At 44.7% G+C, this 14,030-nt stretch overlaps 1 protein-coding gene across 1 annotated transcript in view; it reads right to left on the reverse strand.

The window, feature by feature from the left end:
- Window positions 1-251: 251 nt before the first annotated feature.
- Window positions 252-14,030, reverse strand: part of PSMD8 (proteasome 26S subunit, non-ATPase 8) — a 25,264-nt gene continuing 11,485 nt past the window's right edge. Inside the window, exons 3-7 of the mRNA XM_068250578.1 lie at window positions 13,013-13,115; window positions 9,143-9,308; window positions 8,339-8,439; window positions 5,907-6,018; window positions 252-682 (exon numbers count right to left, since the gene is read on the reverse strand). Of these exons, the coding sequence (XP_068106679.1) occupies window positions 545-682; window positions 5,907-6,018; window positions 8,339-8,439; window positions 9,143-9,308; window positions 13,013-13,115 (620 nt within the window). The 3' untranslated portion in view covers window positions 252-544. The remainder of the gene's footprint in view (window positions 683-5,906; window positions 6,019-8,338; window positions 8,440-9,142; window positions 9,309-13,012; window positions 13,116-14,030) is intronic.

Raw genomic sequence — 14,030 nt, forward strand, 5'->3', positions numbered from 1 at the left:
GGCACCTTAAATCTTGTGGATTCTCGGACACAGCAATCAAAATCATTAATGGAGAGAACAGAATTTCCTCCATAAATAAGATCACATAATTTTACCTATCAATATTGCAATAAATGGTCGTAGTCCATTTATGGTTAGGGTAATGACCACATCCTCAGCCAATCTTACCCTGACATACTACCACACCTACCTGTGCATTGTCCTCATGGTCCTGCTAGTTTAAAAAAAAAATAATAAACTCGCCAAGGAGGTTTTGTTGTGGGTCCTTTACTGAGCAAAGTAACAAATACATTTTTATCGCCATAGAAACATAGAATAATTCCTCCTGTTAGCAGAGGGTTCCAGAGAAACATAGGCTTGTTTTACGTCATGGTGAATGGCAAGTTCTCCATCAGCCAGGCTTGTTGAAGGGTGCCGACTTGTTATATTAGAAAAGAGCCCCTGCCCCAACCTAAATTGTCTATAAAATACAAATAAAACCGGTGAGTGAATAGACCAGAAAGAGAGAACACGAGAAGGAAGTTGGCTGTTGTAACTTCCACTCTTATACGATCATCTCCAGCTGCCGGGCGTACTCAATCACTTGCTTGGCTAATTCTGTGGATGGGATTGTGGCCTCCTCGGGATTCTGCTGTTTGCTGCTGAAGCTGTAGTAGCTGTTTGGGCCCAACACCCAGCCACGCTGCAGAGACCACAAAGAAGAAAGAAACATACATGTAAATTAAATAGAATTGAAGTGTACCTGAGACGCAATGAAAAGAAAAGTTTAAATACATACCTGGGGCTTCCTCCAGCCCACTTTAGGCTAATCGGTCCCTCGCCGTCATCCTCGCCACCTGGATCTTTAGCTTTGGGTCCCAGTAATTCGGCCAGTTTGGCGCAGTTCTGCCGCGTGCGCTCCCAAGCCTGAAGTATTGTGCAGGATGCTCCCGGTGACAGGGCATGCACATGGCTAGGCCATGCATACGCCTCCCGACTGGCTCAAGTACCTGGACCCATAGCAGAAGATCCAGGTGGTGGAGGAGGGCAGGAAGGGAACAATTAGCCTGAAGAGGGCTGGAGGAAGACCCAGGTATTTATAAAAACTTTGTTTCATCTGTCTCAGGTTTACTTTAAAGGTCAAGTGCTTACCCGTATAGAGTAGGTCATAATTTTAACAATGTTTATATTCAGCATTATATTCTGAATATTGATCATGGTCACGCTCCCATCAGTGTAAGTATGTGGCTGCACTGTGTGCAGATGCAAAGTACGGCCCGTGCAGTAGCATGGAGCGGATTGTGCACAGCTTTTCCATCCATGCCTGCGCAGTGCAGCCGTTTGTACATAGAAAGGAGAGCAGCCATGAAGGTGGTCCTGGACGGCAGCCGAAAGGTGCAAGATCGCGGAAACCGATGGAGTAGGCAGTAACATCATCTCCTTTCTACCCTTAAAGGGAACCTGAAGTAGAGTTATATGGAGGCTGCTATATGTATTTCCTTTCAAAGGACCACTATCTTGAAAATTGAAAAATGTTTATTACATGTGTATAAAAAGTACAATACTCCCAGAGTAAAATGCTCTATAAATTACTTTTCTCCTACACTGCTGTCACTTGCTGTATGTAGGTAGTCTGACAGTTTTTGGACTAGTCCATCTCTTCAGTGGGGGTTTTCAGGGTTTCTTTTATTTCTAAAAGCAATCCCAGAAAAGGATCTAAACAAAGATGTCCGTGAGTCAGCCTCCCTACTCGCTGCACACAATTTTAGCAGTTGGACTGAGCCACTGCCATTCAGCAAGTGCCTTTGAGAATCAAGAAAACTCTGAGAATCTCCCATGAGTAGCTGCATTGTGCTGCATTTTTATAATCGCATGCATTTTTCCAATTGCAAAACCTATTTTAAAATAATAAAAATCAAGATGAACTGTACACAGTTTAGAAAAACATACTGACAGCAGCACTTTGAGTGCTGCGTTTGTAAAAAGAAAAAAAAATAAATAAGGTTGGATTGCGTTTTTTCCCCTTAAACGTCAAATCCCATCTTGCAACTTTCGGTTGAAGGTATTTCAGCCAATCACAAGAAAAAATGCCAATGCACTGAAAAAAGCAGGCAAAAAACGCAAGTATGCAATTTTAAAATCACATTGTGTTCGCACTTGATGATTTTCAATGTGTACAGGACCTTTGTGATAGCGACATTGAAGAAAATAAAGTGCATTTTTAATGATAAAGTGAACCTCCTGACTATCTAATCAGCAGCATTGAAAAGGCTTGGTGTTTCTTTAACAGTTTCACAGCATCAGAACTTTGTTTTTCTTGCCCAAGCCTCATTTTTAGCTGCACAGAAGAAAACTGCCAGGCATTTCTGATGTTCTCGTTCTGCTGTTTTGGTGCAATTTTTTATTTTTATTTTGAGATTTTACACCTAGCGCGCGCAGCTGGGAGGGGTGATCAGGACACAGGGAGCATGAGACACAGTTCCAACTGTCCTGTCACCTCCTTTCAACCAAAAAGATGGCTGCCCCCATAAAAAAAAAAAAAAAAAAAAAAAAAAAAAAAAGGCAGCCCGCATGAAATCACAACAAACCACTCTTTTAAAACAGAGTAGGTAAGAGATTATATTACCTATTTTAATTAACATAACTAATGTAACTTAACCACTTCACCACTGAGGGGTTTTACCTACTGAGCACCAGAGCAATTTTCACCTTTCAGCGCTCCTTCCATTCATTCGTCTATAACTTTATTATTACTTATCGCAATGAAATGAACTATATCTTGTTTTTTTCGCCACCAATTAGGCTTTCTTTAGGTGGGACATTATGCCAAGAATTATTTTTTTCTAAATGTGTTTTAATGGGAAAATAGGAAAAATGTGGGGAAAAAAATAATTATTTTTCAGTTTTCGGCCATTATAGTTTTTAAATAATGCATGCTACTGTAATTAAAACCCATGAAACGTATTTGCCCTTTTGTCCCGGTTATAAAACCATTTAAATTATGTCCCTATCACAATGTTTGGCGCCAATATTTTATTTGGAAATAAAGGTGCATTTTTTTCAGTTTTGCGTCCATCCCTAATTACAAGCCCATAGTTTATAAAGTAACAGTGTTATACCCTCTTGACATAAATATTTAAAAAGTTCAGTCCCTAAGGTAACTATTTATGTATTTTTTTTAATTGTAAATTTTTTATTTTTTTTTTAATTACAAAAAAAAAAAAAAAATGGGGAGTGTGGGAGGTAATGAGTTAATTTTATGTGTAAAAGTCATTTATTTGTATGTGAAAAATGTGTAGGGTGTAGTTTACTATTTGGCCACAAGATGGCCACAGTAACTTTGTTTTAATGCGACCTCCAAGCTTCCTTCCGGAAGCTTGGAGGAAGTATAATGAGCATGGACACGTGAGTTTTTTCTCACAATGATCGCGCTGCCCATAGGAGAGCAGCTGATCATTGCGGGGCTTAGATCAACGAACGGGAATGGATTTTCCCGTTCATTGATCTCTGGGCGAGCGGGCGGCGGCGGTTTTACTAGCGGCGGGCGGCGTGTTTACGAGCGGGAGCGCGGGCAGCGTCGGGAACGCGGAAAGTACGTGTTTCTCCGTCCCTGGTTTTTAAAGGATGGAAAAAGGGGCGGAGAAATACGTACGCGCGGGGGTAAAGTGGTTAAAGAGCAACTGTTGCGGAAATCTTAAAACTAAACACATACAAAGAAGTATATTTCTCCCAGAGTAAAAATGAGCCATAACTTACTTTTCTCCTATGTTGCTGTCACTTACAGTAAGTAGTTGAAATCTGTCTTTACCGACAGGATTTGGACTAGCCCATCTTCTCATAGGGGGGGGGGGGGGTTCTCAGGGTTTTCTTTATTTTTAAAAGCACTTAGTGAATGACAGTTGCTCCATCCAACTGCCAAAATAGTGTGCAGCGAGCAGGAAGGCTGGCCAGCATCTTTGTAGTAATCATTTTCAGGGAATGTCTTTATAAAGAATAAAGGCCATGCTGAAAATCCCCTATGAAGAGATGGACTAGCCCAAAACCTGTCGGTAATGTCAGATTTCTACTACCTATTGTAAGTGACAGCAAGATGGGAGAAGAGTAATTTATGGCTCATTTTACTCTGGGAGAAATGTATGTGTACGAGTTTTTAAATTTTAAGACTTTCTCGACAGTATGTTCGTTTAGGCTGAAGTTCCCCTTTAACATTTTTCTCGATAGTGGTCCTTTAAACAATACCAGTTGCTTGGCAGTGCTGCTGTTCATTCATGCATCAGTGTGAGTTCACACACCTAAAACAAGCATGCTGAAAGCTGGTCAGACTTCAGTTAGAAACATCTGATCCTCATGCTTGTTCAGGGGTCTATGGCTGAAAGTATTAGAGACAAACTGTCAGGCAACTAGTTTTATTTAAAAGGAAATAAATAGGACAGCTTCAAATATCCCTCTCACTGCAGGTTCCCTTTTAAAGATGGAAGAGTTGAGACTTGACCTCTACTGACACACACACACACACACACACACACACACACACACACACACACGGTCTACTGCCTAGGTACCTTAGGTAGATAAGAGTTGGCATTACTTTTGTTTATAGCTGCCAGCATGGATTGGAGGAACGGAAGTCTACAGCAGTAGCCAGATGTTTGTATTTTTCAACATTCTATGGGCACAATTAACTAAGACCTGTTCGGTATTTTAACAACCAATTTATTTTTTTTAATCACATTTGGTATTGGACTATTTATTTTTTACAAATTCACTAGGTGGTAGTAGTTCAGTAATTTACCCACAAACATGGCTTCAATTCATGAAGACTTAAAAAGCAGAAGTGTAACCAGCTGTGGAGTAGGTCTAAGCATTAACTTGTGTTGACGTAAAGCAAACCAGAGCTGATCAAAGATAAGTTTTATACATACATGGGGCTTCCTACAGCCCCATCTGCACAGATCGCTCCCACACCGCCTTCATAAGTCTTCTGCAGCTCCAGTAACGGGTCCTGTAACTTCAGCCAGCCGCGGCCAGTCTGACGTAAGAGAAGTGTGCGCTTTACAGATCTCTCCAGCAGCTGCCAGAGAGATCCGTAGAGGGAAGTGCGCCGACTGGCTGAAGTTACGGGACCCGGTACTGGAGCTGCAGAAGACTGAGGACAGCAGCACGGAGCGATCCGTGCTTATGGGGCTGAAGAAAGCCCCAAGTATGTATAAAAACTTATCTTTAATCAGCTCTGGTACACTTTAAGGTGGTATGCTTAAAATAATTACATAGTTATTTGGGTTGGGGGGGAAAAAAAAAAAAAAAAAAAAAAGACATACGTCCATCGAGTTCAACCAGAACATGAGTGGTTCCTTTGCAATAGCTACTTGTGGCAGCATGCGACACCAAGATGCAACTCCAGCGTCCCTTTAATATGCATGCACGCCTCTAGTGAGCCCTCTCGCTACATCAGTCTATAGATGTGCACGTCTAAAGGAATACAGGGGAAACCTCTATGAACGTGACATACACACACTTTTTTTCACCACTACTGTCTGATGTCATGCCTGGCAGTATATCACCACCAATGGAGTAATAAGTAGGATGGGTGGCAGCTCCTATAGGCTGGCTCCTGTCCAGTTTACCAGATGGCTGATTGTTAGTTATCAACAGCTCCAGGCGCTGAAGTAAAAATATCGAACATCTCAGTTGTTTTACTGCATGCTCTAATTTTTGTGAATTAACGTTTACTGAAGTATTTAATGCATAATTTGACAATTTACCGCACTTGTCGGTAATGTAACTTTTCCACGCGGTAACAGCCTTACTGAAATGTATTGTGAACTGTGCCCCAGATACGAGTCTGACATACAATGCAATATTGTGAAGTACAGGCATCGACATATTCTACATTGGCAAGTATTTTACACATAAAGTGACAGAGGTACCTTCTTTGCATAGTCTGTCATTTTCTTTGGAGTATTAAAAAATAATATCCTGGTAGCTTCGTTGAACAAGATCTTCTCGTAGGCCTTCTCAATACAGCCGGCAATCTCATCCCTGAAACAACAACACAAATCATTATACCAACTGCAGTGTGCAGATATACAAGCTGTTGTCAAATCTCCAGAACACACTATGCCTTAATGTCAAGCTGATCCTCCAGCTCAAATACTCCACAGCACTCAAAATAAATAAAAATTCACAATGACTGTCACCCATTGGGATCAAAGCAGAAGTTTGCCTTAAACAACCGAGGTGGCATGTGACATGATGAGATAGACGTGTGTGTATATAAAGTGCCAAGCACAAAAATAACTATGCTGTGTACTGTTTTTTTTCTCTTTCTTTCTCTGCCTGAAAGAGTTAAATATCAGTTATGTAAAGTGACAGTTTTTGTCCGGCGTCTGACTGGGTCACACTATAGCTTAACCCTCAATGTAAAGTAATTACAGCCATAAAACACTTTCCTGTCAGTAAATGGCTTCTGAGAGCAGAAAAGATAAAAAGGGTCAATAATGCATAGATTTGAGCTCTGGCATACTTCAATGAAGGAGTCATTGTGCAGAGACAATGAAACAGTAAAAACTTAACTAGACATTTTTAGGAGAAGGCATTGTTTTTCTCATCAAAAGAATTGTTTTTCTCATCAGTTTATTTTCACATCAGATGTCCTTTAAAAAAAACAGAAGGTATTTGTGATTATTCAGGTTGGAGTGAGCATATGAGGTCTCCCAGAATGCATCACTGCTAAATATACAATTAATTCTCTTTGCTGTCCCTGTAACCTAAACACACCTCCAGTAGGATGTGTCAGCTTGTTTATTGTACAGAGCCACAATAATCCAACATGCATACAGACTGTATAAGACTGGTTTGTCCTCATCAGTGCATGGCATGGATTAATGTGGCTCTGTGTGAAACTCCCAGAGTTACAGATTGCCCAGCAAGCTCATCGTGAACTAAAACTCCAAGGAGTGTGAAAGGGGCTAAAAACAGAAGGTAGTTGCGATTATGCAGGTTACAAGCATTTTGGATTATTGTGGCTTTCTAAAATTAAAGCGGTATTGTCACCATAAAAAATCAAATTTCAACAGCAACTGGTCTGAGTGTATTAAGTGATAAAGATGCTAATCCTGCATTCAAAACTTGCAAAACTTTTTCTGCTGTTATGGTTTGCAGTTATCACATACTTTAGGAGCGCTGACCCTTTAGTAGTCAGTGCCAAACAGTTGAATGCTGGGGGTTCTTTTTATCTATAATATATTCCTCTTCCATTTATTTCCCTGCCTAGCCTATCTAAAATAGGATAATCTGCTTACTCAAGGAAGGCTGAGGTGACTCAGCGATTGGAGGAGAAAAGAAAAACAAAACCAGTGTAGTTCCTAGTATACACCTCAGGTGGGGGGGGGGGGGGGGGGGGGGGGGGAGTCAGGGAGGATATGTCAGTGTAGATTAGGCTTAAAAGGTAGCCATACACTGGTCGATTTGCCATCAGATCCGACCAACAGATAGATCCCTCTCTGATCGAATCTGATCAGAGAAGGATCGTATGACTGCCTTACTGCAAACAGATTGTGAATTGATTCCAGCATGAAACCAATCACAATCTGAAGCTGCCACCGCTTCCCCCCCCCCCCCGCATACATTACCTGCTCCGGCCGGCACATATCCCCCAGTCCCCGCTGTCTTCTCCGTGCTTGGCTCCTCCAGCTTCACTGAACTTCCTGCCGGGGAAGTTTACACAGTAGAGGGCGCTCTACTGTTTAAACTTCCTGCCGGGACAGGAAGTTCAGTGAAGCTGGAGAAGTAGAGCACGTAGAAGTGACAGCGGAGAGAGTGGGGACACGCGCCGGCCGGAGCAGCTAACGTATTGCCGCTAGCATCGGTCATTCGAAAGCCGCTGAAGACAATTAACTTATCTGTATGTTTTTGGGATGTGGGTGGAAACTGGAGTGCCTGGACCAAACCCACACAGACATGAGGAAAACATCTAAATACTTGCAGATGTTGACCTGGCTAGGAGTCAAACCAGGACCCAGCGCTGCAAGGCGAGAGCGCTAACCACTACGCCACCGTGACATATGCTCCATTGTTTTCCCTGCATGGAAATTTGCCATGTATGAGGCACTGGTGTTGGATCAAAGAGATGAGTGAGGAAGAATGCCTTCAATGTGCGCTAAAAGACCCTATTTTCTTTTACGGGAGTATCTACTGACTATAGCGAGTATGTACACACACACACACACACACACACACACAGGAGAGTTGATATTAGCACATGCAGAGAAGCGGTTAACTGTTCAGTAGTGCCTAAAACAAATAAGGCAGGATACATAAATGCAGAATTGTGACAATATATTTTAGCTCCATCACTAACCGTATGGTGTCCAGCAGGATGTCAATGAAAAAGGTGTAGCTCTCTGCAGGAATGTTCCCTTTGGCCAGGAATACTTTATTATAGCTTCCCTCCATTAGGTACTGTGAGGAAGGAAGACACAAAGTTACGAGAGTGTTGCTGCCAAACACAATGACCAGACTTATTTGTAGACACAAATGCTATGGCTGAAAAGCATACATGTCAAACTCTAGCTTGCAGAGCCATCAAATCAGCATTATGTTTGGCCCACTCTAGACCACCAGGGAAGCTATATTGAACTTATAGCCTTATAATAACCGGGGAAGCCATATGGGGGAAGGGCAGGGGAAAGCACTAGACACCCGGGAACTGTATGGTTGGTGTGTGTTTGTGTAGGGGAAGGGGTGGGGGCACCAGACATCAAGGAACTGTATAGGGAAGGGAGAGGGGCCACTAGACACCAGGGAACTGTATGGGAGGGCACCAGAGGACTGTATAGGGGAGGGAGATTGACTTTTTTGTGAAATCCCTTATGCAGCCCAGCCTCATCCTGACTTTGTCTCCTGCGGCCCCCAGGTAAATTGAGTTTGAGACCCCTGGTATAAAGGGAGGGAGGACCACCAGATCCCAGGGAACTGTATAAAGGGAGGGAGGAGGGCCACTATAACACCAGGGAAATGTATAAAGGGGAGGGGCAACTAGACACTAGGGAACTTTGAGGGATTGAGTTGGCCACTAGACATTGAGGCTGCGACTTGGTACCAGAGCGGTTTCAGCCCACTTTGTATTTGAGTTTGCCACCCCTGCTGTAAAGAGTGGCAATACCTGCTCTAGAGATACTGGGTGCTTTATGTACACATTGGCCTGGATGTCTTTAGCAGGTAACCGTTCTAACTCCGTGTGAAACTCAGCCACTCTGTTCTGTGAGAGGAGGAAGAGGAGGTTGAGTCCAAGCAGCTGGTGTTTATATGCAGATTCTGGAAGCTCATCCCTGCAACACAAACAGAACAACCACTGTTAATATTATCCTCATACCCAAGTTTCAGCCACTACATTTCAAGGTATACCACAAGAAGAGACACTCAAGACCTTCTTCGATTCACTTTTTTTCCTGGGAGAGAATTTTTCATCTGTTTAAAATAACTTCACCATACTCTACAATTGAGTGACTGCTAAAAAGTAGGTGAAAAAGTCCTGAACTTCCGCTGTGCGCACGCCTGCGCGACAGATTCTCAGAGAAGCCTCCTCCACGCTGCAGGACTCCATACCGGCTCACTGGCTGGCCTGACCAGGAGTCCTGGGAATGCTGCTCCTGCCACCAGACATGAATGGCCCCACCGAAGCGTCCTGGCCGGGGCAGGAAAACAAACTGAGGAGCTTTTCAGGATGGTAACCTCTTATACTGCTGCCTATTACTTATGCAAATTTGTATCTTTATAGCTTCCTGTCAGGGCCGTTTCTACAGCCGTGCGGCCCGTGCCGCCGCACTGAGCGCTGCTGGGAGGGGGGCGCTGTGATGGAGGGGGGAGCCGCAGCGAGGGCAGCCCGACCTCTCCCTCCCTCTCCCCAGACCGCCTTCCATGCGATCCCCCCTCGGACGGAGTGCAGAGTTATGCGCAGGGAAGCGCTATAGAAAACTACTCACCTCCCTGGTTCCAAGCGCTGCTCTCTCGCCGACAGTCTCATCTCTGCATACACGCTGATACATACACACGCTGCTTCCGGCTAAACAGGAAGCAGCGTGTATCAGCGTGTATGCAGAGATGAGACTGTCGGCGAGAGAGCAGCGCTTGGAACCAGGGAGGTGAGTAGTTTTCTATAGCGCTTCCCTGCGCATTACTCTGCACTCCGTCCGAGGGGGGATTGCATGGAGGGCGGCCCGGGGAGAGGTCGGGCTGCCCTCCCCGCGGCTGCGGCTCCCCCCTCCATCATGGGGTGCACCTACCTAACCTATCCTGGGACAGCTACCTACCTATCTAACCTATCCTGGGACAGCTACCTACCTATCTAACCTATCCTGGGACAGCTACCTACCTATCTAACCTATCCAGGCACAAATTACAGAGGGTCATAAGATCAGCTGAAAAAATCATCGGGAAATCACTCCCCCCACTAGACCAACTCTACAACTCCAGACTTTGCTCCAGAGCTCTGAGGATCGTCAATGACCCGTCCCACCCAGGCTTCTGCTTCTTCCAGCAGCTCCCCTTGGGCCGGAGATTCCGGTCCATCTACACCAAGACTGAAAGACACAGGAATAGCTTCTTTCCCTCAGCTGTAAACTTTGAACTCTACGAACTTCTTACCTGCCCCATTCAAGTAGCATTCGGTAGCACACGACATGACTGCACTGCCGCACATCTTACACCTTACTTCTTGAGCTCTAACTTGTGTCAACATGTATGGTTAATCGCTGTATCTGTATTGTTTACTGTATGGTTTTCTTTTTGTACTGTATTATATTGTATGTTTTATCCCACCCATAGCCCTGTACATGCCAAAACCAATTCCGGGTTCGACCTAGTCGTGCTTGGCGAAATAAATGATTCTGATTCTGATCTAACCTATCCTGGGACAGCTACCTACCTATCTAACCTATCCTGGGACAGCTACCTACCTATCTAACCTATACTGGGGGGCACCTACCTATCTAACCTATCCTGGGGGGCACCTACCTATCTAACCTATCCTGGGGGGCACCTACCTATCTAACCTATCCTGGGGGACAGCTACCTATCTAACCTATACTGGGTGGCACCTACCTATCTAACCTATCCTGGGGGGCACCTACCTATCTAACCTATCCTGGGGGGCACCTACCTATCTAACCTATCCTGGGGGGCACCTACCTATCTAACCTATCCTGGGGGGCACCTACCTATCTAACCTATCCTGGGGGGCACCTACCTATCTAACCTATCCTGGGGGGCAACTACCTATCTAACCTATCCTGGGGGGGCAACTACCTATCTAACCTATCCTGGGGGGGCAACTACCTATCTAACCTATACTGGGGGGCACCTACCTAACCTATATTGGGGCAGCTACCTATCTAACCTATACTGAGGGGCACCTACCTATCTAAGCTATCCTGGGGGGTACCTACCTATCTAACCTATACTGGGGAGCAGCTACCTATCTAACCTGGGAGGCAGCTACCTAATCTAACCTATACTGAGGGGGCAGCTACCTAATCTAACCTATACAGGGGGGCACCTACCTATCTAACCTATACTGGGGGGCAGCTACCTATCTAACCTATAGTGGGTGCATTAACTTATCCAACCTGTATTGGGGGCACCTACCTACCTAGCTAGCCTATACAGGTAACAACTATACTGGCTACCTATATTGGAGGCACCTACCTAACTAACCTATACTGGGGGCATCTACCTATCTAACCTATGCTGGGGGCAACTATTCTGGCTACCTATATTAGAGGCACCCACCTAGCTAACCTGTACTGGAGGCACCTACTACCTATCTAATTTATACCTGGGACGCCTGCCTATCTAAGCTATACTGGGGGCAACTATACTGGCTACCTATACTGGAGGCACCTACCTGGCTAACCTATACTGGAGGCAACTATACTGTCTCACCTATGCCTCGCTACCTATACTGGGGGGGACCTATAGCTGGGGGGGGGGGGGGGCGCAATTTTTACACCCTCGCCCTGGGTGCATTTTAGCCTAGAAACTGCACTGCTTCCTGTCCAGTGTGGGAGGAGAGAAAAGTCTTGTTGGAGGGTTGCTGTTCGATAGACGTCCTGGGAAAAAAGTGAATTGCATACGGGCCTCAGTGTATAATGCTTGCCTAAAGTATAATACCCACAACATACCAGTGAAAAAAAAAAAAATCAAACCGTAACTCTACTCTCCCCCGCCAGAGCTGCAACCACTAGGATGCACTCAGCAGGCCGTAGCAGTGTTAGGGAGTCTTGCCCAAGGGCTCCTTACTGAATAGGTGCTGGCTTACTGAACAGGAAGAGCCGAGATTAAGGGGATGGTGGCTCTGTTGGGCTGGAGGAAGCCCCAGGTAAGTTCAGATTTGCTTTTAAAAGGGTGTACTCAGGGTCACTTTAATGGCTGCAAGGTTGCACACAGCCAACAGACACTGTCAAGGAGATGCAAATAATTCTACCATGCATGCAAGTTTGTTTGGCCCAATGCCAAGCTGTGTACAACTTGCATGCAATACAAATGTGTCATCTTCTGACCATCTATACTAACAGGGCAGCAACCCCAGGCTCTGCTGTGCCACAAGGAGTCCTTAAAGGGAATCTAAACTGAGGGATATGAATTTTTCCTTTTAAAATAATACCAGTTGCCTGACTCTCCTGCTGATCCTGTGTCTAATACTTTTAGCCACAGCCCCTGAACAAGCATGCAGATCAGGTGCTCTGACTGAAGTCAGACTGGATAACCTGCATGCTTGTTTCAGGTTTGTGATTCAGGCACTACTGCTGTCAAAGAGATCAGCAGGATGGCCAGGCAACTGGTATTGTTTAAAAGGAAACATCCATATCCCTCTCAGTTAATGTTCCCTTTAAAAGGCGGTACTGCTCTGCACGCCACTCACCACCCTCTACACAAATGCGGAGGCCAAACAGTGATCAAACAAATTCATAATTTGGTCTCAATGGGCTGCAGAGAAATACCTGGACTCTTTACGAAAGGCTTATCAGACTCTTACTTGTAGTCAAAATAGTAACACTTCAGCTGTGCCATGTATCGCTCAAATGATGGGATGTCCTTCTTCAGAATACTCCACTGGGCACCGATCTCCAAGACGTCCCCTGCAAGCAAGATGAAAAACCATCAATACCAAAATATAAAAAATAGACACTCACTCGTGGTTACTCGATTCATTTTAAAAGCTAAGCACAAGAGTACAATTGTTTTTAAAGGTTTCTAAAACCTTTACCCACAGAAATAGAACTATAGAAGATACCATTTATTACAGTGATAATCCATCTATTTTAAGGGAACCTTAACCCCCCCCCCCACCCCCAACACAAACTTTCACTTACCTGGGGCATCTTTCTACCAGCCCCCCTGTGCCCCCGCAGTCACTCATGGCTCCTCCGGGCCCCCGCCGCCAGCTAGTTTCGTTTTTGCCGATTCAGTTGGCAGGCCGCCACGCGTACCTTTGCATGCATTCCCGCTGGTACAGGAAGCTATCGCGGACATTAAGACGTTCATTTTTACGCGTTTTATGTGCAATGCGTAAATGTATGCGTTGCACCTGTAAAGCGTAAAATTGTACATGTCACTGTCCGCAATAGCTTCCTGCACCAGCGGGAATGCGTGGTAAGGTTCGCATGGCGAAAAAAAACGAAACTAGCTGGCGGCAGAGGACCGGAGGAGCCATGAGTGACTGCAAAGGGCTGGTAGATGCCCCAGGTAAGTGAAACGTTAATAGTTGCTATCGCATCAGTGCTACACATCATTTTGTAACTAATGCATGTCTAAAGTGTTTGTAAACTACAAGTTGCTTCTTACAACTATGAATCAGTAATTTGTCTCCTCTCTAAAGTACACCCCATATTCTTGCACAAGTAATTATCAGCACAAAGCAAGTAACATTGCAGCTCTGGGGTAATCACTTGCAGGTAGTAAGCAAAGTAAAACACTGACTAGTCATTCTTCAAATATGCATGTTTTTCTCAGGATCCATCTTGTATGGGACACCAATGTGCAGAGGCAGACAT

Source organism: Hyperolius riggenbachi, chromosome 8, assembly GCF_040937935.1.
Source record: "Hyperolius riggenbachi isolate aHypRig1 chromosome 8, aHypRig1.pri, whole genome shotgun sequence".
In the NCBI taxonomy this organism is placed as follows: Eukaryota; Metazoa; Chordata; class Amphibia; order Anura; family Hyperoliidae; genus Hyperolius; species Hyperolius riggenbachi.